This window comes from Calypte anna, chromosome 3 (genome assembly GCF_003957555.1).
Source record: "Calypte anna isolate BGI_N300 chromosome 3, bCalAnn1_v1.p, whole genome shotgun sequence".
Classification (NCBI taxonomy): domain Eukaryota; kingdom Metazoa; phylum Chordata; class Aves; order Apodiformes; family Trochilidae; genus Calypte; species Calypte anna.
In genome coordinates, this window is record NC_044246.1 from 12,497,641 (window position 1) to 12,524,029 (window position 26,389).

Consider the following 26,389-nt stretch of genomic DNA (forward strand, 5'->3'; position numbering starts at 1 on the left):
GAAAGAACTTAAAGCATCTTTCAGACTATTATTTATTTTCTCAGACTCATTATTCTCTGAGATTGCATTACAATGATTGCTTGTGATCATGTGAATTTTCTTTTTAAACCTAAGTCTTTCTCAACATCATGGTCTGTTTTCACATACAAATTAGAGTAACAAATAGGGTAAATTTTTCAAAATCCTGGATTTTATACACATAATAGTGCATAGCTCAAAAAGGTTGAAATCAATTATTATTCTGTACTGCTTGAATCCTGCAGTCATTAAAAAATACATTGTCATTTGTAAATCATCCTCAAGATTGACTGAAACAAATGGTGCTCTTTTAACATCTTTATGTATTTTTAAAAAATGTTATTCCAAGTCACAGAATGAAATTTTGTTCATGTCTCTTGGATGCATAAGAGAATATAGCAAGGCTTTTTTTTTTTTTTTTTTTTTTTTTTTTATAGTAGATAAAACCTGGTTTCCATGGAAATTCTCTCGTCATCTGGTTCATTAGCCAAGCTATGTGAAAGCTGCAGTAAGATTTCACCTTTTGTTCCCTGCAGCTCTGACAGGGTAGACCAAAGTTATGAGTGCTCTTGCCTTGGGAAGATTTGAACTGGACTCTGCATCTTACTAGCAATCAGGGGACCTATGAGGGGGTAGCACAAATTGAAAATCAGTTCTTTGATGTGGAAGAGTTTGTGCTTCCACTGGGATTTTCCTGTGGTGAGAGTGTTCCCATGCATGTTCTGCTGTCTTGTCTGCTAGGGATGGAAGGTATAACATGCAGCACTTCCTTTCATTGAGATATTAATTGGTTATCTTTATCTGGCCACCTCTTTTCAAAAAACTTCTAGGACCATGGTATTTAAGAGAAATCTTAGTGATGGATATTATGAAATTGGCTGATGGATTTAAAATGTGCTGGGGAAAATAGAGGAAGCATGATTTTAAAACCTTTTTTTTTTTTTTTTTTTTTTTTTTTTTTTTTTTTTTTTTTTTTTTTTTTTTGTAATGTCAAGTAAGAACACCCCAGTTAAATAAGGGCAGCAGAGCTGTAAATTTTAAAGAACAATACAGGCATACCAAAGATCATTGACATGGTTTCGTACAACTTCTCACTCCCAGTGTTTAAAAGGAAAAAAGTGAACTGTAGCTGCTCCTAGAGAAACCTAAGAATAAAATGTTCTAGCATAGCAATATTCTTGGAGAACAGTGTATAGGATCTTTTTAGGGTACAAAAAGGTTTAACAGTTTTAGCAGCAGTTCTAGCTGTGAGTGCAGGACAGAAGTCAACAGATGTTCTTGCAGTTTCTTTGTTTAATTCTTGAAGTAAAACTTTAATTTTAAGATGCAGCAGAATTTTGTTCTGTCAAATGAAAAAATAAGGCAAATAGTCCATGCTGCCTGTCTGAACCAAACCTGCTTTGTTTTCAGTATGATTTATTGGATTCAGTCCATTTGCAGATCTGGATGTTGAAGTTAATCTGAAAATCTACACCTGTGAAACAAAGTAGAAGAAATGCTGAACATTTTTCCTTAATGTTTCTGTTTACAGAAACATTACTTACAGAAACATTACATTACTGAGGAAACTATCCTGTGAATCAGTAATTTCTAGAATCAAAGAGTAGTTTGGGTTGGAAGGGACCTTTAAAGGTCATCTAGTCCAACCCCTCTGCACTGAGCAGGGACACCTTCAACTGGATCAGATTGCTTCTTTGAAGGAATTTGATTTGGCAGTGAAATAAATTGCTAGAGCTTTTTGTGGATGCTTTACAGTCCAGCATACCAAACGTAAGACATCACAGAGCTCTTCCAGAAAGTGACATTTCACCTCCTGGTGTGCAGTGTTGTGGAATTTGATTTTTTCTGTTATGGACAGGGTGTAAAAAGCATGGAGAGGAGAGCCAGAGTGTATACACACTGCCTGACTTTCCAGGCAGTCTGGAAAGGACTGGGGGATGTGGGAGTGCCTGTGAGGTGACCTTGGCAAAATCTTTTTTCTTTTTGATTCATTGGGATTGAGGAGCCTTAACTAACCACTGTCCTCAAAAGTGTTATTCATTGCAGTTGTTTCTTACCATTTTTCAGTTTATTGGCTTTTGGAAAAGGATCTTAATGACATCTGCCTTTGTTTCTATGCACCTCCAAGTGAAGTAATAGAGCACTAATGATCCTATTTTAAGGGATGGTAAACCTAGATAATTTATGTGTGTGTTGGATATTAGTTAAAATGCCCTTATTCCCGGGAAAAGTAATATTTGGGGTTGTTTGATGTATTTGAAAAATGTATAAAATCTTCAGACTGAAATTCAGTTGATTTCCTCCCCCCTTCCATCTCTACCTCCATAGGGCAAGAAAAGAAGTGAAGTTTTATGGTAGTGAGACCTAAGGAATACATGTCACTTCTTTTCTGTTTGAACGAAATCCTGGAACTGGTTAAATCTCTATAGTGTAGTAACAGGAAGGCCAGAGGCATGTATCTTCCAGTTTGGAACTGGTGTTTTTGATCTGGCAGTTAATTGACTGTATGTTCATTGTAGATTTGCTTGCATGTCTTCTTCATCTGTGATTCATGAGAACCATTTAATTTAAAAAAGAGCTGTACTTAAGTGTTAGCAAAATAATGTCTGGTGTTCAGCAGGAGTGCTCCAGTTATTTTCATCCTAAATTATCAAATTTTCAATACTGTGATCTAATTACTTAGGACTAATTTGCAGTTGATTATTAGTAGAAAATAATTTGAGCAGGTAAATAAAAGAAAGTTTTTAACTATTTGCTGCAAGTTCAGTTGCAGTCTTAATATAAAAAACCCCATGCCTATATTAGAAATAGTGTTTTGGGCAGAAAGGTGATAAACTTGCTGTGAAAACTACTGGGTCTGTTTTCTGTGAGACCTAAGCAGTGTTTATGAAATCTTGCTAATATTTTTATTTCCAGAAGCAGCAGTAGATAGACAGATCACATTTCCTTTATCTCCAGCTCATAATATTGAAGTGGAGAGAAATGGAAAACCAGGACTAGTTGAACTCAATGAAGAAATGCAGTATATGGACATAGAGGAACCACAATGTAAGTTGCATTTATTTTTTTCTTCCTTAAAATATGAACTTGCTTTGCTTTTATTTTTTTAATGATGTACTGGAATTTCTCTGCAAAAATAGACTGATTTCTCAGCACTGCTCAATGTTGCCTCTCTCACTGTCTGTTCACTGTATGAGTCGAAAGTTTAACACAAACAAACACACACCAAAAATAAAACTGGAGAGTTGGTATTTATTTGAATTTAGAAATAAAGTTGATTGATAGGGCATGTTTCTAATTTAAACTCTTACCCTGTTCCAGAAGTATTTTGTTCTTCCTAGCTAGTTTCAGTAGAATTTTTCTTTGCATGCCTTGCTTTTTTAGAGACTGCTGCTGCAAACAAAGAAATATAAACAGCTGGTAAAGAATTAATAACCAGTCATGTTAATTTTCAGCTGTATCAGATTTGCTGTGCCTAGTTTTATTATTTTTTGTTAATCACTACTCTTCTAAAAGATCCATTAGAATCTGAAAGGCAGTCAGATTGGATCTGAATGTGGAAGGCTACAGACAAAAAATTTATAGTTGGAGTGAATCAGTTTCAGAATGATATCTGTCCTTCTTGGGCCTTTCAATAGTCTTTACACCTTCCTACCTTTTGTGTGATCAGGCCTATTTAGAACATGACTTTAAAGGTCCATTCCAACCCAAAACATGCTGTGAATCTAAGGAAAGTGCTGCAAAGGATGGGGATGGATGGATGGCATGAAAGGGGTGATAAAAAGTTCTGGAAGGAGGTTTCTCATAGTGAGAAAGAAATAGAAGATGAGTGGTAATTTCAGTAGCTTCAGTATACCACAGGTGAAACAAATGAGTCTTCTCTTTCATTTTTTTTCATTTCTTTCTCTTTTTTCTTTCCTTTTTTGCTCTTATCTTTTTTTTTTCTTCTCCCTTCTTTAAATTTTTTTTCTTTTTTTTTTAAAACTCCTCTGTCCTGCTTTAGAAAACACTCAGTGAAGTCAGAGTTACAGATCAAAATATATTAGTTCATCCTTTTATCAGTATTTGTGGCTCTGATGAACAAATCAGATGTTGTATGGACAACATACATATTGTCCATATTCAGTGACTGAAAATACCTTGAAAACTGTCACTTATGTTTCGCTGGGAAATGGCTAAAGGTAGACACATTGTTATATTTTCAATGTAGAGATTATATTTATTTAGTAATTAAGAAATTGATATGGTGTATTTTTTATTCATGTAAATGATATGGATTTTGTGACTTAATTGTAAGTAATTCAGATACATATTACTCATATTTTTTAAGGTCTTAGATTGTGTCCATTTCTGGAGGAACACAAGGAAGATATACTTTGTGGTCCAGTATGGCTGGCTACTGGACTTGATCTATCAGGACATGCTGGAATGTTGACACTAACAAGTCCAAAGCTTGTTAAAGGTAAAACAGTTTATTATGCTATTCCTACGAAGTATGTATGACTGAAGGGCATCTCATACTTCTGTAGTGAGACTTTGTTTTGTGTTTCTTTATTTTCTCACTGACAAATTTTGCTCTGCAACACAACATGATGTGGAAGTGCTGTCAGTGATGTGGTTGAGCTCTGCTCGTACTCTGTATCTGTGAAGTTGCAATGTTTTTACAACTTCCTGTAGTAAACTATTCAAGTTCTGCAACCCCCCCTCCCAACCTTTTCTTTTTCTCCCCACTTTTAGGCATGGCTGGTGGCAAGTACCGCTCATTTTTAATCCATGTTAAAGCAGTGAATGACAGAGGAACAGAAGAAATCTGCAATGGTGGCATTAGACCAGTTGTTAGAATACCATCTCTAAAACCTCAGACTAACAAGGGCCATTCCCTTGCTTCATTGTTGGCAAAAGTGGCAGCAGGCAAGGTAATTAATAACCAAGAAAGATTTATGTTAAAGTTGTAGAATTGGCATGGGTGTTTTCAGTAGCTGATAAACCTCATCCTCCTATGAAGATTTGTGTGTGTGTGTGTCTTTTAATTGTTGTAACTAAAATTGGATGATATAGTTAACATCTTGGGGACATTGTTAGAATGTTTGCAACACAATAAATTGCAGAATGTTGTTAAATGTTATGTTCTTTATTAAAGCAATCAATGAATTAAAGTAGTGTATTTTAGTACAATAGTCAAGCTGAGATTTTACTGAACTATATGCATTTCAGTGAACAAGGTATACAAATGAAGCAATTAAAAACCAATGTGATTTATGAAATTTTTTTTACCACCTCAAAAAAACAGGAAAAGCCATCTAGCAAAATTGAAGCCACGAATTCTTCAAGAAAATCAGATAATCTGAGAGGCTGTGACTTACTTCAAGAAGTCTCTGTAACAATTCGACGATTTAAAAAAACTTCAATTTCAAAAGAAAGGTCAGTAGATGTTTTTTAATTCTAAAAATGTACCAGTTTCAATTACACTTCTTATAAAATATTTAGTTTTAAAAACAATTCGGGTAATACCACAGTTTCAAGTTGTTGTTTTCTAAATTTTTTTTAATGGAAAATCCTGGAAAGTGCGAGTTTGAAGGCACTGTGTTGTGCAGATTGTGGCAGAGTCTCAGAATGTGCATGAAATTCTAATTGCCTGACTTGAAAAGGCAAATATAAATAGCTTCTATTGATAAGATAAATTATTTGGACAGATTTTTATTTTTTTATACAGAAGGATCTTCTTCCTGTTTCACATATTTTCTTGTTTTCTACAGTGGGGAGTTCACTGTTTTACAAAAAGTTTAGAATCAAATTTGTTTAACAAATTGTTATTTTTAAAAAAATGGTTAAGGTATCTGGATTTGTACTACAGACCTAAATGCAAATAATTATATTTAGAACTTAATTTCTTTAACTTCCACTCCACAACAGTGACACTAGCTGTAATGAGCTTAAAGAGGTCAAAGAGGCTGCAGAAAGTTGTTTGCCAGTGGTTGACAAAGAGTATTGTAGATGATGAAAGTTTGTTTAGGTTTAGAGGTTTCTAGTTAATAAGAAAAAAACCTCCAGTGTAATATACAGTAACCTAGGAAGTTCTGTGAGCAGAAAATAGGAAGATTGTGAATGTTTGTGTGGAAAGTATAACCTGTGCTTATGTACTGGTTTTACCGTCATCTAGGCTTTTTTTTTTTTTTCCACCACTTACAAGCCCAAATACAAAGCCAGAGGGATAATTTAATGGCAGAAAGGGCCATATTGTTTAATTCTGGTGTTTATTTCTCTCCCCTCCTCCCTAGAGTTCAAAGGTGTGCCATGTTACAGTTTTCAGAGTTCCATGAGAAGCTACTTAGCACTCTTTGCAAGAAGACAGATGATGGTCTCACTACAGAGCATGCTCAGAGTCTTGTGCTAGACACACTTTGTTGGCTAGCAGGAGTGTATTCAAATGGACCTGGCAGGTAAGAGAGAAACTGTGTTTAAAGTCGTGTGTATGTTTCTCAGTTACCAGCTCTGTTAAAAAAAAAGAGTAAGTTTTTATATGATTCTCAAAAGTACGCAACTTGTTTTTACAGCTCAAAGGAAGGAAATGACAGTTTGCTTTCTAAAACACGTAAATGTGTCTCTGATGTAATTCGCGTTTGCTTCTTTGAAGCTGGGCGGAGCATAGCTCACAAGTGTGCACGATTTCTTGCACTATGCATCAGGTCAGTGCTAATTATATAGTGTTCTTCTTTTGCATATATATTTTGGGGTTTTTCATGCAGTTTGAATTGTATGTGTGTTTGTTGTTGTTTGTTGTTGAGTTTATGAAGCAACAAGATCTAGAAAGATCTGTTGTTGAGGAAAAATGTAATAGATTATGACTGCAAAGAATATCAATCTTTAAACATCCATCTTCTGGAGGAGATTTCTTGTTTCCTTCTTTATTCATTAGTGTTAAAGTGTCATTGATTTTCTTTGTAGCAATGGCAGATGTGACCCGAGTCAGCAGGGGTTTGGATCAGTTCTTCTAAAAGCTTTACTTGACAATATGCCTCTTTTGCCTGCTGCTGCAACAGGTGGTATGTATACAATGTTTGTTGACATAAATGACACATTTGTTGTTTGACATGATTTGTTGGAGTCTCTTGTAAAATAAGAATTTTTAAGGTAATAATAAGGTAATTTTTCATTTTGTACAAAGTGCTTCTTGGAGAAGTCTGGTCAGGTAGTATGCAAGTATGAAGTACGCATTTGTAGATGATGGAATTATAAGCAAATTAGCTTGCTTAAAGCAGAATGCTAAGATACTGACACTTTGGGGAGAGCTAAAGTAAAGTTTTAAGCATTGTTAAAGGTGTTGGACAGCCACAGATTCTATTGGTATAAGTCAGAGTCAAGATTGTTATTCTCAAAGTTAGGGTTTTTATTCCAGGCAGCCTGACTATTCAAATGATGTCCAGCTAACCAACCCTGTGTTACTTTTGCACCAAAAGGATATTTTTAAGGAAATCAAATTCCTTCCTCACTTATGTTGCAGAGAAAGGATAGCATAGCATCTTGCTGGAACCTTTTGATTGCCATGCAGAAGGGGAAGATGACTTTAAGCACTCATGTTTAGGAGGACCTGCTTTAGTGTTTTTCACAGTATGACGTTGAACTGCATCTATCTTGGCATCACCAAGGACTCTTGCAGGAAAAGTAGTTTGCAGTCTAAAATGATTGTTGTGCTACCACCCAGATAGAAACATTTGACATGCTGCTATTGAGGATATGGAATGCATAGAAGCTTAAGTTTGGGTTTTTGTACCAAGCCACTGTGCTCTGCTCTCAGAACTGATCTGTAAGGAAAGAATGCCTCCAGCAAATACAGAAGGAGAGAGCAACCAAACACAGAGGATAAGGGGAGAGGAGGAAGTAAATTTAGAATGGCTGGGTCTGAAGGAATTGGAACTCCTAGCTTAGCACCTTAGAACATGCATCAAGAACATATAAAATGTTGTGCTTAGGAGCAGTGGGCAGAAGCTACAAAAGAAGTATGTGGAAAGCTTTCTCTTGGGAACCTTTTTTCTTCAATGAGGAATTATTTGATAAGACAATTTAAAGTACTTCTGGAGACTAACGATTGCAGAATAAATCTAAATTTAAGTTTCTCAAATAGAGGAGAGAATGCTTCCTAGGCTGTTTTCAGTGAACACTGGAAACTTCACTTGTCACTTCCATTGATTATACTTAAAAGTATATTTTCTGGGTGGAAAATTCACATCATGTTTTACCTAATTTTATTTTATTTTTTTTAATTCAGGATCTGTGTATTGGTATTTTGTATTGCTGAATTATGTAAAGGATGAAGATTTGGCAGGATGTAGTACAGCTTGTGCATCATTGCTGACTGCTGTGTCCCGACAGCTGCAGGATCGCCTGACACCTATGGAAGCACTACTTCAAACAAGGTACTAAGAAATGTGGCTGTTGTAAACTTAATAACAAAAACTGTCTAATGACATTCCATGGTCTGCTGGAAAAGTTCAGCTGTTTAAAAACAAAAGGTGCTTTTTCTCCTGTAAAATAGTTTTGAATTCTGCAACATAAAAAGTGAATTTAGTAGCTATCTTGCACTTTAAAGCACACTTTAACTCAGCAAATGTGTATTTAATATTTGAAGTCTGTGCAGCCCGTAACCTAATGTTTTTGATTTTTAGTGTAAGGATTAACAAGGTATGTTTTATTTTGAGTATGGAAGGGAATTAAATATATTAAATCGCTTCAGTTCTGAATAATAATAAATGAAATTATAGTATCTCTGTCTATTTAATGATTGCTACTAAAGGCCAGATTCTTAAGTGTAGAGACCTGGAGTAATTTATTGGGAATGCAGGTTCTTATTATAAGTCACGTATCAGTGTAATTTCAGACTGTGATGTTGCATCTTTTACATGTTGAACTGCTTGTCCATTTAAATTTGAATTTACATGATAATTAAAGGAAATATCTAGTGGTTTGTTTTGTAGCAGTTTCCAAAGCTGTGTTAGGATTATGGGAGCCTGCTGCTTTTAGACAGCTCTTTCAGCTGTGATTTGTGGGCGAGAGTTTTCCTCCAAGTCAAGAAAGATCAAGGTAGAAGAGACTTAGTAAAGGCTAGTTCCAAGTCTTCAGATCAAAGTGAAAATGTAGTACTCTTAAGTTTGGACGTAGGAAGATAGTTTTTTACTGGGTGGGATGTATCTTGGGGTTTTTTTGTGGGGTTTTTTTTATTTTTAAAGTCTGTAATCCCAAAGTACTTGATAAAAACATCAGGTGTTAACACTTGAATCCTTATTATGCTCTCTACTAAATTCCTCATCTCAGTTATTTCATTTCACCATATGTAATAATAGACTAGTTTGAGTTGGAAGGGATCTTTAAGGGTCATCTAATTCAAAGATCCTTGCAGTTGATTAGAAGACTTATACTAGCAATTGAAGTGGTCACTGGAGATTTTTGAAAAATACACAAAGGAAACTGGAAAAACAAAAGGTTTTTAATTTTCATGTTACATTTTCTTTAGAAACCAAATAGAGGAGAAAAACATGAAAGTTCCACCTGACATGAAAATGACACATTTCCTTCATATAGAGTGCTTCCAAGTACATCCCTTAAACTGAGTATCTGAAAGGTTTTTTCCTTTCCAGTTGCCCACTTTTGAGTTGGGCACATGTGACAATTTTACATCATCTCATGGTGAACACAGATGTCTGGATCTCAAGGGAAGCTTTCTGAAGTGACCCCTCTTCTTGCCATCAGTCAATCTGGAAACTAATTTTCCTTTTGTTTTAACTCAGTATCCCCACAGTTAGGATAAGAATAATAACAGACACATCTTTCTAATCTCATTTCGAATACGGTATCTCTTTAACAAGGACTATTTCTTGACTTAATTTACTTATTTGAGCAAAATCGGCTGACACTTCATTTTGGTGTCTGCAGATCAAGATACTACTGTAAGATACTCTTTTTTGTGTAGAAGCTAAGTATTAAGATTAAGCAAAGCAAGTATGGCTTAACCTTTTTCCCCTTCCCTCTCCTGGAGTCATGTTTTATTTTATTTGTGATTTGCTTTTTTCTTCTTTGCCATTGCTTGGGTACTGTTATCAGGTACAATAACCTAGCATTTGGTAAACAAATACAAGCAGATGTCTGCTTGGAGGATTTTCTGTTGTTGTAACTTCTGTATTCTTTTCTGAAAGGTGTTGCTAATGCATCTTAAAACTGCAAACATGACCATTCCTTCTGAAGGATCGGCAGAAGGCACTGTGCTTTTTAATATGAATATGGGCTGGACAGAAAATGTTTAGTTTTTTAGTTTTTATCACCTACTTACTTAATAAATCAAACTCTTCCCTGAAATTGTTCAAGTAATCAGTGTTAATATTGAGCTGATCTAATTTATTGAGTTTGTATATCTGAGGTCTAAAACAGGCTGTGAGAATTTCTGTGTGTTTTAGTAACCATTTTACAGTAAGATGTTATCTTTGTTTATAAAAAAAGGTCATCCAGGAAACACCTCAGTCTTGCTAGATAGGCAGTCTGCACTGTTTCCATGTACATGTTTTCATGTAGCATGTAGAGAGCAACCTAGTTTAATCTAATATGTGTTGTTCATAGTATAAGGCTATCTTGTAGGTCCTTTTAAGTAACTTTGTTAGGGATTGTATGATAAATAGTTGATCAGGATCACAGGGAAAAGGTGTGGAGGAACATCCTGTCACGATTTGTTCTGGCTCTTGCCAATAGTCAAAAGTGTGAAGTGTTACTTGTTTGTTACTTTTGTACCTTCATTGATGTGTTCTTTCTTTTTATTCCTGCTTAATAATTTGGCCTGATTTCTATTTTTTTCTCTTGTCAATTGCTGATAATAGGTATTGGTACAAAAAAAATAAAGCCACTTATTTTGCTATTGCTTCAATTTTTACATTTTCTCAACTTATAAAACCCTAATTGATTTGGCATCACTTTGTTGCTTCAGTGATTGTATTATGGTTTTTTCCCCTGCAACACTGCTAGAGTAGGAGTAATGAGATTTTCTTCTGTTCAGATATTTGAAGTACTGGTAAGTGTTGATTGTTGTCCCTAGCAGTTTTTTTTTCTTCTTACTTCAGATGGGAGAACAAGCTGAGGTGGAACTTCTTTTGCTCTTTTGCAAATCAATACTGTGTTTTTATGGACTTGAGATAAATGTCTGGTTTACCATGTGCAGGCATGTGTATTGCTGTGGCTAATTCTCTCAGGCTTGTACTTTTAGCTTCCATGTCTGACTGTGATTATGTGTCATGTTTCCAGAATAGTTTTACATCTTCTCAACTGTTTTGTAACAGTTAGTTACTTAGCATCATAAGCTGTTTTTACCTAATAAATTTATAGTAAAGTAAATGGTAATTTTTAAGATATGTCAATCAAATAAAATGAGTTATTTGAAACATAGACAATTCTGGTAAGTAAATACTTGGTCTTTTTCTGTGAATAATTTTATGTAAATTCTTACTGTTTGAATAGTTCTGTTTTTCCTATTCCATTTGCAGATATGGATTATATAGTTCTCCTTTTGATCCAGTTCTTTTTGATTTGGAAATAAGTGGCTCTTCTTGTAAAAATGTGTACAACAGCAGCATTGGAGTACAGTCAGATGAAATTGATTTGTCTGATGTTCTGTCAGGTATGTATCTTTACCAGTAAACTTCTTAGGAATAATTGGTAATTCTGTTATACTGTTTTTCTTTAGTGAAGATGTGGTTTTATACATTCCATATGCTTTATAGCTGTACATGACGAAGTTGAAGGTATTTTCATGCTTCATGAGTTTTTTCACATTTCCTGAATCCCTTACAGCAAGAAAAAAGCATATTTCTAGAATCTGTCATTGGGGATTTTTGTGTTTTGTTTTGTTTGTTTGGAAGTACTGTAGAAGATCTAAGAAAAGGCTAGAGATTGACTAGAAAGACTGCTGTTATTCCCTAGGTCAGTCATCTAGGAAGCGTCTGTCACTTTTGTTGACCAGTGTTCTTGAGATATGTTATTACTCATTTAGACTAGCAACCATCTCAATGGCAGAGAAACCTAAATGGATTTTTTGAAGTTGGGAAGCTGCCATATGGTGCTCTTCTACTTAAATATTACAGATTAAATGAGATATATTTTCCTGTTTCGGTCATTAAAATATCCTAAAAGCATATTTGTATCTGTCTTATCAGATTAGTTCGGAAGTGAATCTTAAGGCCAGGGCATGCTCTAAGATTGAGACATTTTTTACCTGTCTGAAGATTCTTTTCATAGCAAGCATACTCATCAGTTAGTCATTCCTTTCCTTTTTTGAATGTACTTGTCCATCTCCTTCCTATCCCTCCTTCTATGCAATTCTGAACTGGTTGGTATATTGAATAGTAGTCTAGTTTTTATACTAGCTTGGGATTTGATTTTAGTCAGTCTGTTTCTTTCTCTTCCTTTTTGGTAAGATAAGTGTATTTTTGCAAATTACTTTTCTCACTGTGTAGAATAGAAGAATCCAGTATCCATGTATAATTTATTTATGCAATTAAGAAGATTACACTATGTGTCTGCTGTCACATTTGATAGTTTGACTTAAGATACTATGTTGAGTTTTGGCAGCATTATACATTTAAAAATATAGTTCCATTTATATTGTGGATCTGATAATGTAATGGTATTTGTTCCACACTGAAGTAATAAAATATGTAGATTATTTATTATATTTAGGTGTCCCTTTTGACTTTTCAGAGCTGGAAATGTCACTACCAAGAAAACATGATTGTGCAGATATTTATTCTCTTTCAGGAAATGGGAAAATAAGTAGCTGTGCAGCTGCTGAAGGCAGTTTTACTTCCCTTACTGGACTTCTTGAAGTTGAACCTCTGCACTTTACCTGCGTTTCAACAAGTGATGGAACTAGAATAGAAAGGGACGATGCAAGTACGTTTACTGGTATATACAATTTTTCATTTTTTCTATCTAGTTCTACAATATAATAATTCTATTTGGACATAATAAGCACTATTTGACAACCTTGCCTGTATTATTTTTAAAATATGTGTAGTTAAACTTCTTAGAACTTAAAAAACAAATTCGATTCCAACTTTGTGAGTTGGAATCAACGTGTTTCTATCAGAGAGCACAACATATAAGCTTGCATCTTTAACTTGCAGCCTTATGTGGCAAAGGAATTATGGGGCATTATGTGGCTCTTCTGTAACGAAAACATTGCATGTATGATGAGTTTGTGTAGTCTTTAAACCATATGCTGTGGCAAGATCTGAGTCAAAAAAAGATATCTATCTTCTTTTTACATTGCTCTTAACAATTAATAAGGAATTAAATTAAAGGTGTCTTTTATAATTTCTTTTCTACATACATGTGGTTTGTTTTTTGTTTGTTTGTTTGATGCCAGTGAGTACCTTTGGGGTTACCCCAGCAGTTGGTGGCCTCTCTTCTGGAACGGTTGGGGAAGCCTCGACAGCACTGAGTTCAGCAGCCCAGGTAGCTTTGCAGTCTCTCTCTCATGCAATGGCCTCAGCCGAGCAACAGCTCCAGGTGCTGCAAGAGAAACAGCAGCAGCTTTTGAAGCTTCAGCAACAGGTTGGAGGCTATTTAGCTATTTTTTAATGCTGTCTCTAAACTTCAAAAGCTGAGAAAGTAGTTGCAGAGCTAGTCACTTTTTTTTTTTTCTTTTTTTTTTCCCTCCACAGTGTATTTGAGGAAGGAACAGCTCATGACTGAGGATCACTCTTATTAAGCAAAATGCTGAGAGTGTCTCCCATGCTGCTTTGGTCTTTCAAACTTGTTTTTTGTGTATTTTGAGGGTGGGTTGGGAGTTTCTAATCAACACTAAGTCTTAATACTTAGGTATATTGGTCTAAAATTGACAAAACCCACTGAAATGAAAAGCACAATTGCTAACATAGGAAAGTACCATTTACAAAGCCATTGTCAGTGTGAAGCTTGGCTGTATATTTTGCTGTTCAGTTGTAGTTTTTTTAATTATTTTTTTATTACTCCAGTTAATTACTTTATTACTCATTTTTCTTAGCAAGTGAAGTAAAATTGAATAGTTTCATTTTTCAGCTTATAGTTGGACATCTAACGTGCCTATGGTGAAGGTAGCTTGGATTTATTAAATCTAGTTTTATAATGAAAGTTGAACATTGTAGTTCAGTACTGTTCCTGTGTTCACAGGCAGTATTATCTGCTACATACACTGCTTTCATTTTCCCCACAGAAGGCCAAGCTGGAAGCAAAGCTGCATCAGACGACAGCGGCAGCAGCAGCAGCAGCATCAGCAGTTGGTCCTGTTCACAACTCTGTGCCTTCTAATCCAGTAGCAGCCCCAGGTTTCTTCATCCATCCTTCAGATGTCATTCCACCCACACCAAAAACAACTCCTCTGTTTATGACTCCGCCTTTGACTCCACCTAATGAGGCAGTCTCTGCTGTTATTAATGCAGAGCTTGCTCAGCTTTTCCCAGGTTCCGTCATTGATCCCCCAACAGTTAACCTTGCAGCACATAACAAAAACACAAGCAAGTCTAGAACGGTAATTATTATTGTTTGCTGGTGGTTGTGAAACTGTATGTAAGATGCTTTAAGCCTTGCCAGATTCTAATTTATTCTTGAGTGCTACCAAATAGCTGTTTATTTGGATGAAATGTGGGAAGTAATTTAGACAATGTGAAAATGAAAACTTAAAAAAGCAAGATAGTCATTCCAGCACCTCAAAGGGTTTCTTCTAATTGGAGCTAATCTAGCTGTATAAGGATTTACTAATCCTTTGAATTTAGTAGTTAATGTAGTATGAAGGTTCATGCTCAAATATAAATGTTGTGAGGTGTTGTCAGAATTGTACATATTTAAATCACAAGCTTCTTCTTCTTACACTCTTTTGTAAAGAACAGCTTTTTATAAATGCATAGATTTTAATGACTTAATTTTACTGATGTTTTCCCACTCCTCAGAATCCACTTGGATCCGGTCTTGCTCTTGCAATATCTCATGCCTCACATTTTCTTCAACCTCCACCTCATCAGTCAATTATTATAGAGCGAATGCACTCAGGTAAAACCAGAATTCCTAATAATGATTTTGACACATTTTCTAAAATGATGTGGAATATTTTCCAAGTTCTCAGTGAAGTTGCTTAGGCTCATTCTCACTTGGCTTTCCAAAGAAAAGATGTCTCTCCATTAGCATTTCTGTTGTATCTAAAATGTGATGCCCCAGCATTCGGTCTTGTTTATAAAGCTGAAAAAGTCAAGGGGCCTGGGGGGATATGTTTGGTCACTGGACAGAGCACCTATTCTGAAATAATACATAAAAAGCTTAGCAACATAAATTAAGTCTAAGCCAATTTTTTTCAGAGTTTTATCGAGAGATTCTGAGACTGTGCAGCTATGTTTAACTTCAAATATGCACCTTTCAGACAATGTATAAACAGTGGCTTTATTGTTTGAAAAGTAACACTACTTTTCTGATTAACGGTGCTGGTATTTTAGGCAATCCTGTGTTTTTTCCCTAGGGGCAAGAAGATTTGTGACCTTAGATTTTGGAAGACCTATATTGCTGACAGATGTATTGATCCCCACTTGTGGAGATTTGGCTTCTTTGTCAATTGACATCTGGACTTTAGGAGAAGAAGTGGATGGAAGGCGACTTGTAGTAGCTACTGACATTAGCACACATTCACTTATTTTGCATGACTTGTTGCCACCCCCAGTTTGCAGGTTTATGAAGGTAAAAGGAGATATACTGCATACTCTTTATCTTTTAAACTCTTGATCTTTGTTATTATGTAGAATTTGTCTTCAGACCAAACTTTAGTTGTCTATGAACTTTTCACTTGGTGTTTGTTTGCCTGCTTTGGTACAAGTGTGTTACAGTATAGCTGTGTTCTTTTTCAGATCACTGTTATTGGTCGATATGGTAGCACAAATGCCAGAGCGAAAATCCCATTAGGATTTTATTATGGCCATACCTATATCTTGCCCTTTGAAAATGAGCTGAAACTAATGCATGATCCCCTCAGAGGAGAAGGTGAAGCTGCAAATCAGCCAGAAATTGATCAACACTTGGCAATGATGGTTGCATTGCAAGAAGACATACAATGCAGGTTAGAAGAAAAGCATATGTGTACTTAGTAGTTTCTTTAACTTAAACCACTGGGATATCATGATGTTAACTTAAACCACTGGGATATCATCATGTTATAGATGTGGAGTTTTTTCCTATGATGTTTTTCAGGCCAAAGAAAACTCTTTGTTTGTTGTAGAAATGTAGTGAATAGCAATAACAAAGACCATGCTATATTTTTTTTCAGTATCTGTTTTAACAGTGCATTCAAAATGGACTAGAAATCATCTTCTGGCAGGTTGACTGTCAAATGTTTTGCCATTTCCTAATGTCTATTGAACTGCATGTTGGAATGTTTCCCTTTAGGTACAATTTGGCCTGTCATCGGTTAGAAATCCTTCTGCAGAGTATTGACCTGCCACCACTCAATAGTGCTAACAATGCCCAGTACTTTTTACGAAAGCCAGACAAGGCAGTAGAAGAAGATAGCAGAGTATTTTCTGCTTACCAGGACTGCATTCAGCTACAGCTTCAACTCAACTTGGCTCACCATGCTGTTCAGAGGCTCAAAGTAGCTTTAGGGGCAAGCAGGAAAACACTGAAGGAGCAATCCGATCCAAAAGAGTTGATTCAGATGTCATCCACAGAACAGTTACGCACCATCATTAGATATTTACTGGATACTTTGCTTAGTTTGCTTCATTCTTCCAACGGTTAGTATTTTTGGAGGTTTTGAGATTTCTGTCATGCTTGTAGAAACAATTGGCAAGTCTTTCTGTTTCTTTTTCTGTATTTTACCACTATAAAGCTTTTAAACTATTTCCAGATACATTTTACTATGATTTTAGTAGCTGGTAACATAATAGTGTAAAAATTACACCAGTGGCACCAAGCTGACCTAAACACTTCCTGCTCCCAAAAGACGAGGAGAAAAGATCAAGGTCCTTCTCTCTTTTCCCTGGTCCTGGCTGCAGATTTCTTTGTTCAGATATTCATGCTTCTGTGGACTAACTCAATTTGCTGAAGCAACAAAAGACTGCCCAGACAGAATTAATCCTGTTTTCGTAGGTAGCATCAGCTTGTGGAAGGATCTGTGAGCATTGATGCCTATGCAACACTGGGGGTGGATTAGGCTCTTAGAAGTGGGGAAAGTAGTCAGAAATTGCTTCTGTGGGGGGAGAAAAAGAAGTCATAAAACCACAATTTCTTCTCCATTAGTCATTTTAATTACCTGGTTAGAATTCTTGATATTTAAGCTTGCCATTTGTAATAGTTTTTGGAGAATGAAAATTCAAAAGCCTGAGTAGGAGTCATGTGGTGTTGTGTTGTGTTGTGTTTTGTTTTGTTTTAAAAAAAAGGTAGAACATTATTCTGCTGATAGATAGGTGTGTATGTCTTGTAAGTTTCTGTGCCAGTTCGTTCTTAAATTATTTTGCTTTCACATGAAATTGATGTGGTTTTCACCAAAAATGACCTGATCTTTATGGTATACCTGCAGATTACCATCTCTGCTTATGTTCTTTGCCGCTGTGCTAATTAGTCTAGCCAAAATAGCTTTTAAAACTTCTTGCAAACGTTCCTCCTATGTTTTCAAGCCATTGTCCCCTTAAACATAGCTCCTTGTTCTCTTTTCACAAAAGGTCACTCAGTTCCTGTGGTTCTGCAAAGTACTTTTCATGCTCAAGCTTGTGAAGAATTATTTAAACACCTGTGTATCAGTGGAACCCCAAAGATACGACTGCATACTGGCCTTCTGCTTGTTCAACTCTGTGGAGGAGAAAGATGGTGGGGCCAATTTCTCTCAAATGTACTGCAGGAATTATACAATTCAGAGCAGCTTCTCATATTTCCACAAGACAGGTAAGGTATAAGTCTATAACCAAGCACCAAGTTAAGCACTGACTGTTAGATGTGTTGATTGCTTCAGATTACTGATAGAGTTCTTTGATACTCTAAACAGTAACATTTTATTTTAATCAAGCATTTTTGCTGTTCTGTGGCATTCTGTCTTCTTTGAACAGTAACATTTATATTGTCTTAAAATTAATTAACTTGGGCATAGAAGAATATATGGATTTGATTCTTTATCCTTGCTATTCAATATATCATGTGTCATAGGAAATAAAAGAGATGAGGTATCATTTCAGATATACAAAGTGGAATGCTCTGCTGACCTCTTGAGGGTGAAACAGAAAATGTTCATCCCAAAATATTGCATTATCCTTAACATGGAACAAGAAAGCCAGTTCACTTGGTGGGCCACAGTACTGCTTTCTGTAGCAATCTGTTTGTGTCTCAGATGAAAGCTTAGGGGAATATTGTTCAGTAAGAGGTGGTTCAGAATATAACTGGATTTGAAAAAACAAATCTCAATATGTAAATTCCATTTTTAGGGTCTTCATGTTGCTTTCTTGCATTGGCCAAAGATCGCTTAGCAACAGTGGCGTTTTAGAAAGTTTACTTAATCTCCTGGACAACCTGCTGTCACCACTGCAACCTCATTTACCTGTGCACAGAAGAACTGAAGGTAGCTCTATGATTTGGGAAACTATTTTCTGTATAAACTTAAAAATTGACAGACTAGCTCACAATTTTGGTGTATTAAAAGAAGAAATAGCTTGTTGAGTGTATTTCCAAAACTCAAGTGTCTTCTAAAATGTGCTGAAACTTCTTGTTCTTAGGTGCTAAAAGAGATTCATCTTCTCACCCCCCTGTTTAGACCTGAGTAAAATCTGTGTGGTTGGTTTCAGTTCAGCTAGGGAGCTTTCAAATTTTAATAGAGTGGGGGAAACATCCAGTGTTAACAACTTAGTGGCTCTGGTGAATGACTTGGAATTTAGCATTTTCAGAAAGAAGTTTCCCTTGTTGCTTTGAGTTGAATTGTGGTTATGAAGACAAGTTTGTGTTTTTGCAAAGTATATGAGGTTTTTTGTAATCACAAGGAATTCAGTTTTTTTTAAACCCTGGAAAAATTACTCAACTTATATTCTCAAAACTTTATTCTCTTTGGCTGTTTTGTTAACTACTCTAAGTTTTAGGAAATGTTTGTTTTTGGAAACATCAAGCTCTAAGGTACCCCACTTGTTGGGTACGTGTGGCAGAGCATTGTAGAAGATGTATTGTTTATAATTCTTAGTGTCTTGAAAGTTGGTAAATGCCAACTCTCCTTACTTTTTACCTTGTCTCCTGATGTACCCAAGCCAAGAGCTGTTCTCAGAAGCTGTCCTATTGCTTCCTATTGGTCTGCCATGTACTTTCTCTATCTTGGAGGTATCCTGCTGTAGTCTAACTAGTTTGAGGCAAACTCAAGCTTACATCTCCTCTACCTCTGTTTGCACTCTCCCCACAGCTGCCAATTCCTTTCATAGCTCTTGCCTTACTAGTTGTCCTCACGGAGGACTTTAGGAAGCAGAAGTAAGTGATACTTCAGAGGTTAATTTGCTGGTCTTCCAGCTTCCTTCCTTCTGGACAGTACAGGTGAGTACTAGGGCATTATTACATGTGGTGGAAGCATCAGGTATGGCAGAAGAAATTTCTGTATGAGAACTATAATGCATAACTAGGAGTCAAAGGGGTGAAAATGTAATAGGGAAAAAGTCTAGAAACAAAGGACAATCAGAGCAAGAGGTGTGAGTGTTTTGGACAGGGAGAGGTTGTAAACTTGGAGGCAGAGGAAGGGGAAAAAAGGAATAAACAAAATAGACTTGAAGGGAAGAAGAGAAGCTGAAAATACTAATTTGTAAGAGTTAAAAGAGAAAGAAATGCACTTATTTGAACAGAAGTCTGAAAAATTATGTGCTTCACCTTGCAGCAGACTCCTTTTTTTATTTTGTCAACCAAAAAGGTGTGTAGTGATCACCAGTGCTACTAATTTCTGTTCTTGTTATTTAGTCTGCAGTCCTTGTTCAGGCCCTGTTAGGGGAAGGCTGCCTGTTTCTTTGCTTGCTTGGGGTGGGCTACTTTCTGCCAGTATGGACAGGAGTTAACACGGTCTGCATCCTATTGTTTGGGCTAGCATCTACATGTGATTTTGGACAAGTCATTGCTGTGCCTTAGTTTTCTTGTTTGATCTGGAATTAGTAATAGTTTGAGTTAATTAAAGCTTTTTTGAGGTCAGTGCATAGTGTAGTTAAATGTGGTTCAGCACAGTATGCAGGTCAGAAAGTATGCGTGTAACCTCTAGTACTAATGACTCTTCTATATTAATACTACATAAAAGTATGCCATTTGGCTAAAGATTGTGATCAAGTAGTCCTTAATTGTGGGTTTCTGGTCTTCATCAGGTATTCTTGAGTTCACTTTAGAGCTATTCATCTAGATTTGCTCATGTACACAATGATTTTTCTTGCATGATGCGCAAGATACATCTTTTTTCCCTTCTGACTGTACAAAAATACTGCATTTAATGTGTGAGACTGAGATAGGAAGTAGCAAGTCATTAGTGCCACCAGCATGTTTTATCTGCTCTGAATTCAGTCTTGTTTCTTCTGTATCTTGTTCAAATGACTATGGGAAAATACACCAACAAGGGAGTAAAAATGAAAGTATTTGTGTGCAGTTATAACTTTCTTGTTGGAGCCCTGGTTGATGGAGGAATTGCACACTGGAATTTGAGACATCTAATTTATATGTCATTCTGCATTTGGTGTGTAGAAAATTTAGATATAGATTTTTTTAACTCTTAAAAAATTTAGATTTAGTAGTAGAGGTGAAGCTTTTGACTTCTGACTTCATGTGATAAGAGAACTGTGATGTTTCCTCTTGCACCTGAGTTGTACTGAATGCTTGATTTCTTCCCCCATTTGTAAGTGCTCAGCCTCTTATCCTCATTTGTTTGTTAAAAAAGGTGGGGGTAGGATGGAATCCTTGTAGCCTAGTGAAATGTGTGCCAGCAGATTATTTTTTATGATTTCTTTAACCACTAGTTTGTTGTAGCTTCAAAACTTTATTAAAGTACTCAAATCTGTTTATTTTGAAGGAGTTTTAGACATTCCCATGATCAGCTGGGTCGTAATGCTGGTGTCCAGACTATTGGATTATGTAGCTACAGTTGAAGATGAAGCAGCCACAGCCAAGAAGCCTCTGAATGGAAAAGAGAGGGAACGATTTTTGACAGGTCTGTAACACCAGCAAACCCTGCTTCTGTGGGTATTGGCTTGTGAGCTGTTCAATAATTAAAATCTATTTTCAATTCCATTGAAAAATGAGATTTTAAAAACACATGTGATCATTTTGTGTGCACTGTTGTCTGCTTCTTTATGTTCCCTTAGAAATATGACAACTGTCACTTTTTTGAAAGTGAAAAATACAGGACTGATTTTAATTTGTAAAATGTGTGTGTACTATCCTGTCACTCAGGGACCTGGCAGCTGAAAGTACACTGTGTTGAGATGATTTGCATTGGGAGATTGGGGAACAATATTATTTTATTACTTGTATTTGCTATGTTATTTGTATCCAGTATTTCTAAACACATTTTTTCCGTTTATCATTATTTAATTGGATTAGCTATTGGTTTTTTTGATCACTTTTCTAAATATGAAAACTGTAAAGCTTTTGTGTTATGGAAGCTGTTCAGGTATTTTTAGTTAAGACAGTCTTGCTTTATTTCTTGTATGTTTTAAAAATAATGTGAACAAGATGGTACCACTGCATTTTAAAATTACATAGAAATGTTATGCTCAGTGGTGGCAGTTGCATAACACTAAGAGAGTTATATTTTTCTTGTTTCTGTAGTATATAGTTTATGGAGATACTAACCAATACAGCAGCTTAAATGCTTTTCTCTGGAGTTAAGTGAGGTTGAATAAGATGGATTAATATCTCCTTTTTTTTTTTTTCCTATTTCCATTAGGAAACCAGTGGAGTTTTATAAATAATAGCCTTCACACTCAGAGCCTGAGCAGATCTACTAAAGGCAACAGTAGCCTAGACAGACTGTATTCCCGAAAGATCAGAAAACAGCTTGTGCATCATAAACAGGTGACTTCCAGCACGGTAGTGGCTATTTTCATGGAAGTATATCTTACTTATAAATTATTACATTATCTCATCTCTTGAAAGAACTTTTTTGGCCTTGGGACACATTCAGCCTTGCTTTTGCATAGGCCTGGTTCTGTAGCTAAAGGCTGCCTAACTTCTTTTACATTAAAAAGTTGGTAATTATTAATGACAGTTGTTAATGCCTAATAACCTTAGGCATGTATGTCTTGAGCTTCTTTAAAAATACTGTTGTTCACCTTCATCTGTTCTGGATCTGCTAGAAGACCCTTACAGTGTCTCAGTTAAAATTATATTTAAACTGTATTTGAAAAGCTCAAGTTACAAGTTGAACTGGAGATTGCTATCACATGAACATACTGATCCTTTTAACATCTTATTGCTTAAATTTTCATTTTTTCCTATTAACATTTTCTTTTTAGCAACTTAACTTATTAAAAGCAAAACAGAAGGCTTTGGTGGAACAGATGGAAAAAGAGAAAATACAAAGCAACAAAGGATCATCATACAAACTTTTAGTAGAACAGGCAAAACTAAAGCAGGCTACTTCAAAGGTATGATGCTCTGAACCTGTAACTGACTTCTTGTCCTTTATGTGAAAAGACCTGTTCCTGCAAAGTCATTTTTGTCCTACGTTGATCTTTTAAAAATAAATTGTTTCATCATGGCTGCTATCAAGTATATACTGATGCTGAAAACAGCAGCCATCTGGAAGTTTAATGATTATGGAAAAAAGCCCAACAAACTGAAACCAAAATTTAAACATCAGCATAAAAAGAAAGTCATAAGTTTTCACTAACTCTGCTTGTCATGAGCTGTTCTTTCCTGCACTATCTTCTGCTTTATTCCAGCAGGTTATATCAGAGGGCTGCTCCACTGCTGGCCCCCCTGGAGATGCCTTTAAATAAGTCACTGGCTGAAAAATTCTGTCCAGCTATTGAAGTTTCACTTTATAGCAGCCATGTTGCTTCAAAAAAGCATGTTGAACTAAAGAGTTTTCCCCTTGCAGTCTCTTAACATCTAGTTATGGTATTACTGTGCACTTGATAGTTGCGTTTCATGCAGTTTTTACTACTTTGCCTGCTAATCACTTTCAGCTATGACAAAGGAGAAAACTTACACCTTTGTGTTAGTAAATAGTTTGTTTTCTGGTAGCTTCAGTGGCTACTACTAAAGCAAAGTTATTAGAGGCATTTGCATTACCTAATTTTAGACTGCTTGTGTATCTGATAACAATGAAATGAGCTGCTGAATGTGTGCCCTGGGTGAAGGGAAGAATTATTAAAAGCACCTTTTTCCCCCTTTTGAATTTGTAGACACTGTCAGAAAGGCTGTAGTTCAGAGCCCGAATCAAGTATCAGACTAGTTCAATTCATTGTGGTTAATGGAGACTTTGTACCCTGCAGCTACTGAGAAAGTTAAAAATTATTTATACAATGTGAAGAACTGAGAAGTCAGCATTCTTGTAAGGGGAAATTTCCATAGTAGCTATTTTTATATGCAGATTGCTTCATGACAACAATAGTTTTATATGAAGGTGTGCAAATAGGTAGAAACTTCTAAAATACATATTCTCAGTGTGTTTTGGGGCAAACAAAGGTTTTATTGGCATTTGTGCAGAAGTAGATAATTTGGTTGAGTGTGTCATCTGAGATGACATGCTGCAAAACAAATTTCTACCAGTAATGCCTTAATTCCATTACAGATTCTCATACATCAGTTTGGTTGGTTTTTTTTTTTTTTTGCTAACATTTCATAGCTGCTATTATTGCTGTCTCAGATTTTTACTGGAAAAACACTTGAAAGTTAGTTTTAAAATTTAACTGTTTTCTGCAGCACTTCAAGGACTTGATACGCTTACGTCGGACTGCAGAATGGCCTCGTTCTACTCTAGATACAGAAGTATCAACAGCAAAGGAAACTCCAGAAATTGAACCACTTCCATTTACACTGGCACATGAACGTTGTATTTCTGTAGTGCAGAAGTTGGCACTGTTTCTCTTGTCCATGGACTTTACTTGTCATGCAGATTTACTTCTATTTGTCTGTAAGGTAATCAAAATATGGAATATCACTCTGTAGTTGCAATGGAGACCACATTAAACTAGTTTTTTGCAGGCTTGATGGTAAAAATCAGCTGTAGCACTAAGATTTCTATTGATTTCCAGCAAGATAGTTTTTCTGATCCATCACCTTCTGAGTAACACACAGTATCATGGCTTCAAAATTGTGTAGAAAAGGAACTTAAAAAAAATATTTTAAATTAATTGCAATTGTAAAATTATAAAATTTAAACTAATAGAACTATGTGATTTACTTATAAGCAAACTCTAGTAAGCATTTAAACTATTACATATATTTATAGTATTAAATATGAATAGACATTTTTTTCTTTTTTTAAAAGGTTCTTGCTAGAATTGCAAACGCTACAAGACCAACAATTCATTTATGTGAGATTGTAAATGAGACTCAGTTGGAAAGATTATTGCTGCTTCTCGTTGGAACTGACTTTAACAGAGGAGACATCTCTTGGGGAGGAGCATGGGCTCAGTATTCTCTGACTTGTATGCTCCAGGATATTCTGGCAGGTTTGTTTTTAGTAATTTTCAGCATGTACACTACATTTAAAATGTTCTTCCTGTAATGCCTTAGGGGGTTTTATTGTTATGTTAGAATGTGCATACGCTACTAACAGTGAATACATTTTTTTTTTTTAATTTTTTAAAAATTAAAAAAAAAAATTCTGTAAAATGGAGATTAGTGTAAAAAACCCAGTCTAAAATTGGGATTGCTGACAATCTTGAATTAATGACTTGTGCATTGGGAAGTTAAATATTTATATTTAACATTTATAATTTGAAAATGATGCAGAACTGCTCCACTTGAAGAAGTAGCCCCTGGAGGATTTAGAGTTAGATGAAGAAAAACATCTGAAGAAAATATTGCTTTAGACACTGGGATGTTAATTTGTAACGAATTAAGCTTCAAACAGTTTTATCTTAATGTTATACATAGGAGAGTTGTTGGCACCTATAGCAGCTGAAGCTATGGAAGAAAGTGCTTTGGGAGAAGATGCTGGAGCTTCAGCTGGGGATTCTGATGACTCTCTTCAGCAGTCCACAGTTCAGTTAGTGGAATCAATTGATGAGCCTTTAACACATGACATCACAGGTAAATTATTCCATCATCTTGATGTTTATATGTATAGTGAAAAAAAACCACCCCAAAAACCCGTTGGCTTGTACTCATCTATCAAAATACCTGTAAATTATTTTTGGTAATATTAATTAGCCATTATGTGTATGATACATTAATCATGGCTTACAATTTTTACTTGGTAGTATTAACACTCTATCTTTCAAAGGTGCTCCACCTTTGGCATCTTTGGAGAAAGATAAGGACATTGACCTTGAATTACTGCAAGACCTGATGGAAGTTGATATTGATCCTTTGGATATTGATTTGGAAAAAGATCCCCTTGCAGCCAAAGTCTTTAAGGTATAACACACCTGAGTTTTCAGGAGACCTTTACATGTGCAACAGTAAAATCCTTTCTTTCTCTCTGACACTTCTTCTTTAGTGGCATTTTAGGTCTTAGGCCTGCTCTTAGCTTTTTATAAAATTTAAAGTAGAACAACAGGAAAGAATGTAAAGATTGTGTTCAAATCTCAGATGTATCCACATCTCAGTTGACCACAAATTATTTTGCTTTTTATGAAGGTATCCATAGACGAGAGATTCTGAGTTTACTCATACTTCAGTACATCTGAAAGCCAACAAAAGCAGAATGAAAAAATATAATTAAAATGGAAAACTTTAAAAACAAAACAAAACTTAAAACGGAAGCCAAATATATCAGAAGTAGTAAAATTACATTTAGATGTAATATGTTGTCAAGATATATTAAAAATATTTTTGTTCATAAGAAAATATTGAGTTTCTTTTCTCTGTCCATAAGAATGACACTCTCATTTGGAGTTTTCCCACTCTTCTTCCTATGGTTTTAAATCTTCAGTCTCATTTGACTGAACCTAAGTTTATTTTTTCACCACTTTCACACTCAACTCTAAATTTTCTTCCTTTTCTATACTCCCTCATACGTCTTTCCACTGTTCATCTATCATGTTGAGATTTTAATTTTAAATGTCACTCTCCTAAAAATTCCATCTACCACTTAATTTTAGTTATAGATATTTCCATCTTTCTTCATTCTGCAATAATTTCATGTGGCAGTACTGCTTAATTCATGCCATCCATCAGGTATCTCATGATCTTACTACCTGATTGGGTGTCCTGTAAA

At 35.5% G+C, this 26,389-nt stretch overlaps 1 protein-coding gene across 2 annotated transcripts in view; it reads left to right on the plus strand.

Annotated features, from left to right (window-relative positions):
* The window catches only part of BIRC6 (baculoviral IAP repeat containing 6), a 154,236-nt gene that overhangs the window by 40,280 nt on the left and 87,567 nt on the right, over window positions 1–26,389 (plus strand). Inside the window, exons 14-38 of one of the 2 annotated variants that reach the window (XM_030448725.1) lie at window positions 2,935–3,066; window positions 4,349–4,480; window positions 4,756–4,934; window positions 5,309–5,439; window positions 6,297–6,458; window positions 6,573–6,704; window positions 6,964–7,061; window positions 8,285–8,432; window positions 11,538–11,671; window positions 12,808–12,954; window positions 13,418–13,605; window positions 14,246–14,560; window positions 14,979–15,078; window positions 15,539–15,753; window positions 15,921–16,129; window positions 16,456–16,802; window positions 17,730–17,949; window positions 18,483–18,616; window positions 21,068–21,205; window positions 21,944–22,071; window positions 22,512–22,643; window positions 23,926–24,141; window positions 24,494–24,677; window positions 25,105–25,260; window positions 25,454–25,587. In XM_030448725.1, the coding sequence (XP_030304585.1) occupies window positions 2,935–3,066; window positions 4,349–4,480; window positions 4,756–4,934; window positions 5,309–5,439; window positions 6,297–6,458; window positions 6,573–6,704; window positions 6,964–7,061; window positions 8,285–8,432; window positions 11,538–11,671; window positions 12,808–12,954; window positions 13,418–13,605; window positions 14,246–14,560; window positions 14,979–15,078; window positions 15,539–15,753; window positions 15,921–16,129; window positions 16,456–16,802; window positions 17,730–17,949; window positions 18,483–18,616; window positions 21,068–21,205; window positions 21,944–22,071; window positions 22,512–22,643; window positions 23,926–24,141; window positions 24,494–24,677; window positions 25,105–25,260; window positions 25,454–25,587 (4,211 nt within the window). The remainder of the gene's footprint in view (window positions 1–2,934; window positions 3,067–4,348; window positions 4,481–4,755; window positions 4,935–5,308; window positions 5,440–6,296; window positions 6,459–6,572; window positions 6,705–6,963; window positions 7,062–8,284; window positions 8,433–11,537; window positions 11,672–12,807; window positions 12,955–13,417; window positions 13,606–14,245; window positions 14,561–14,978; window positions 15,079–15,538; window positions 15,754–15,920; window positions 16,130–16,455; window positions 16,803–17,729; window positions 17,950–18,482; window positions 18,617–21,067; window positions 21,206–21,943; window positions 22,072–22,511; window positions 22,644–23,925; window positions 24,142–24,493; window positions 24,678–25,104; window positions 25,261–25,453; window positions 25,588–26,389) is intronic. The other variant, XM_030448726.1, reaches the window with a different exon arrangement.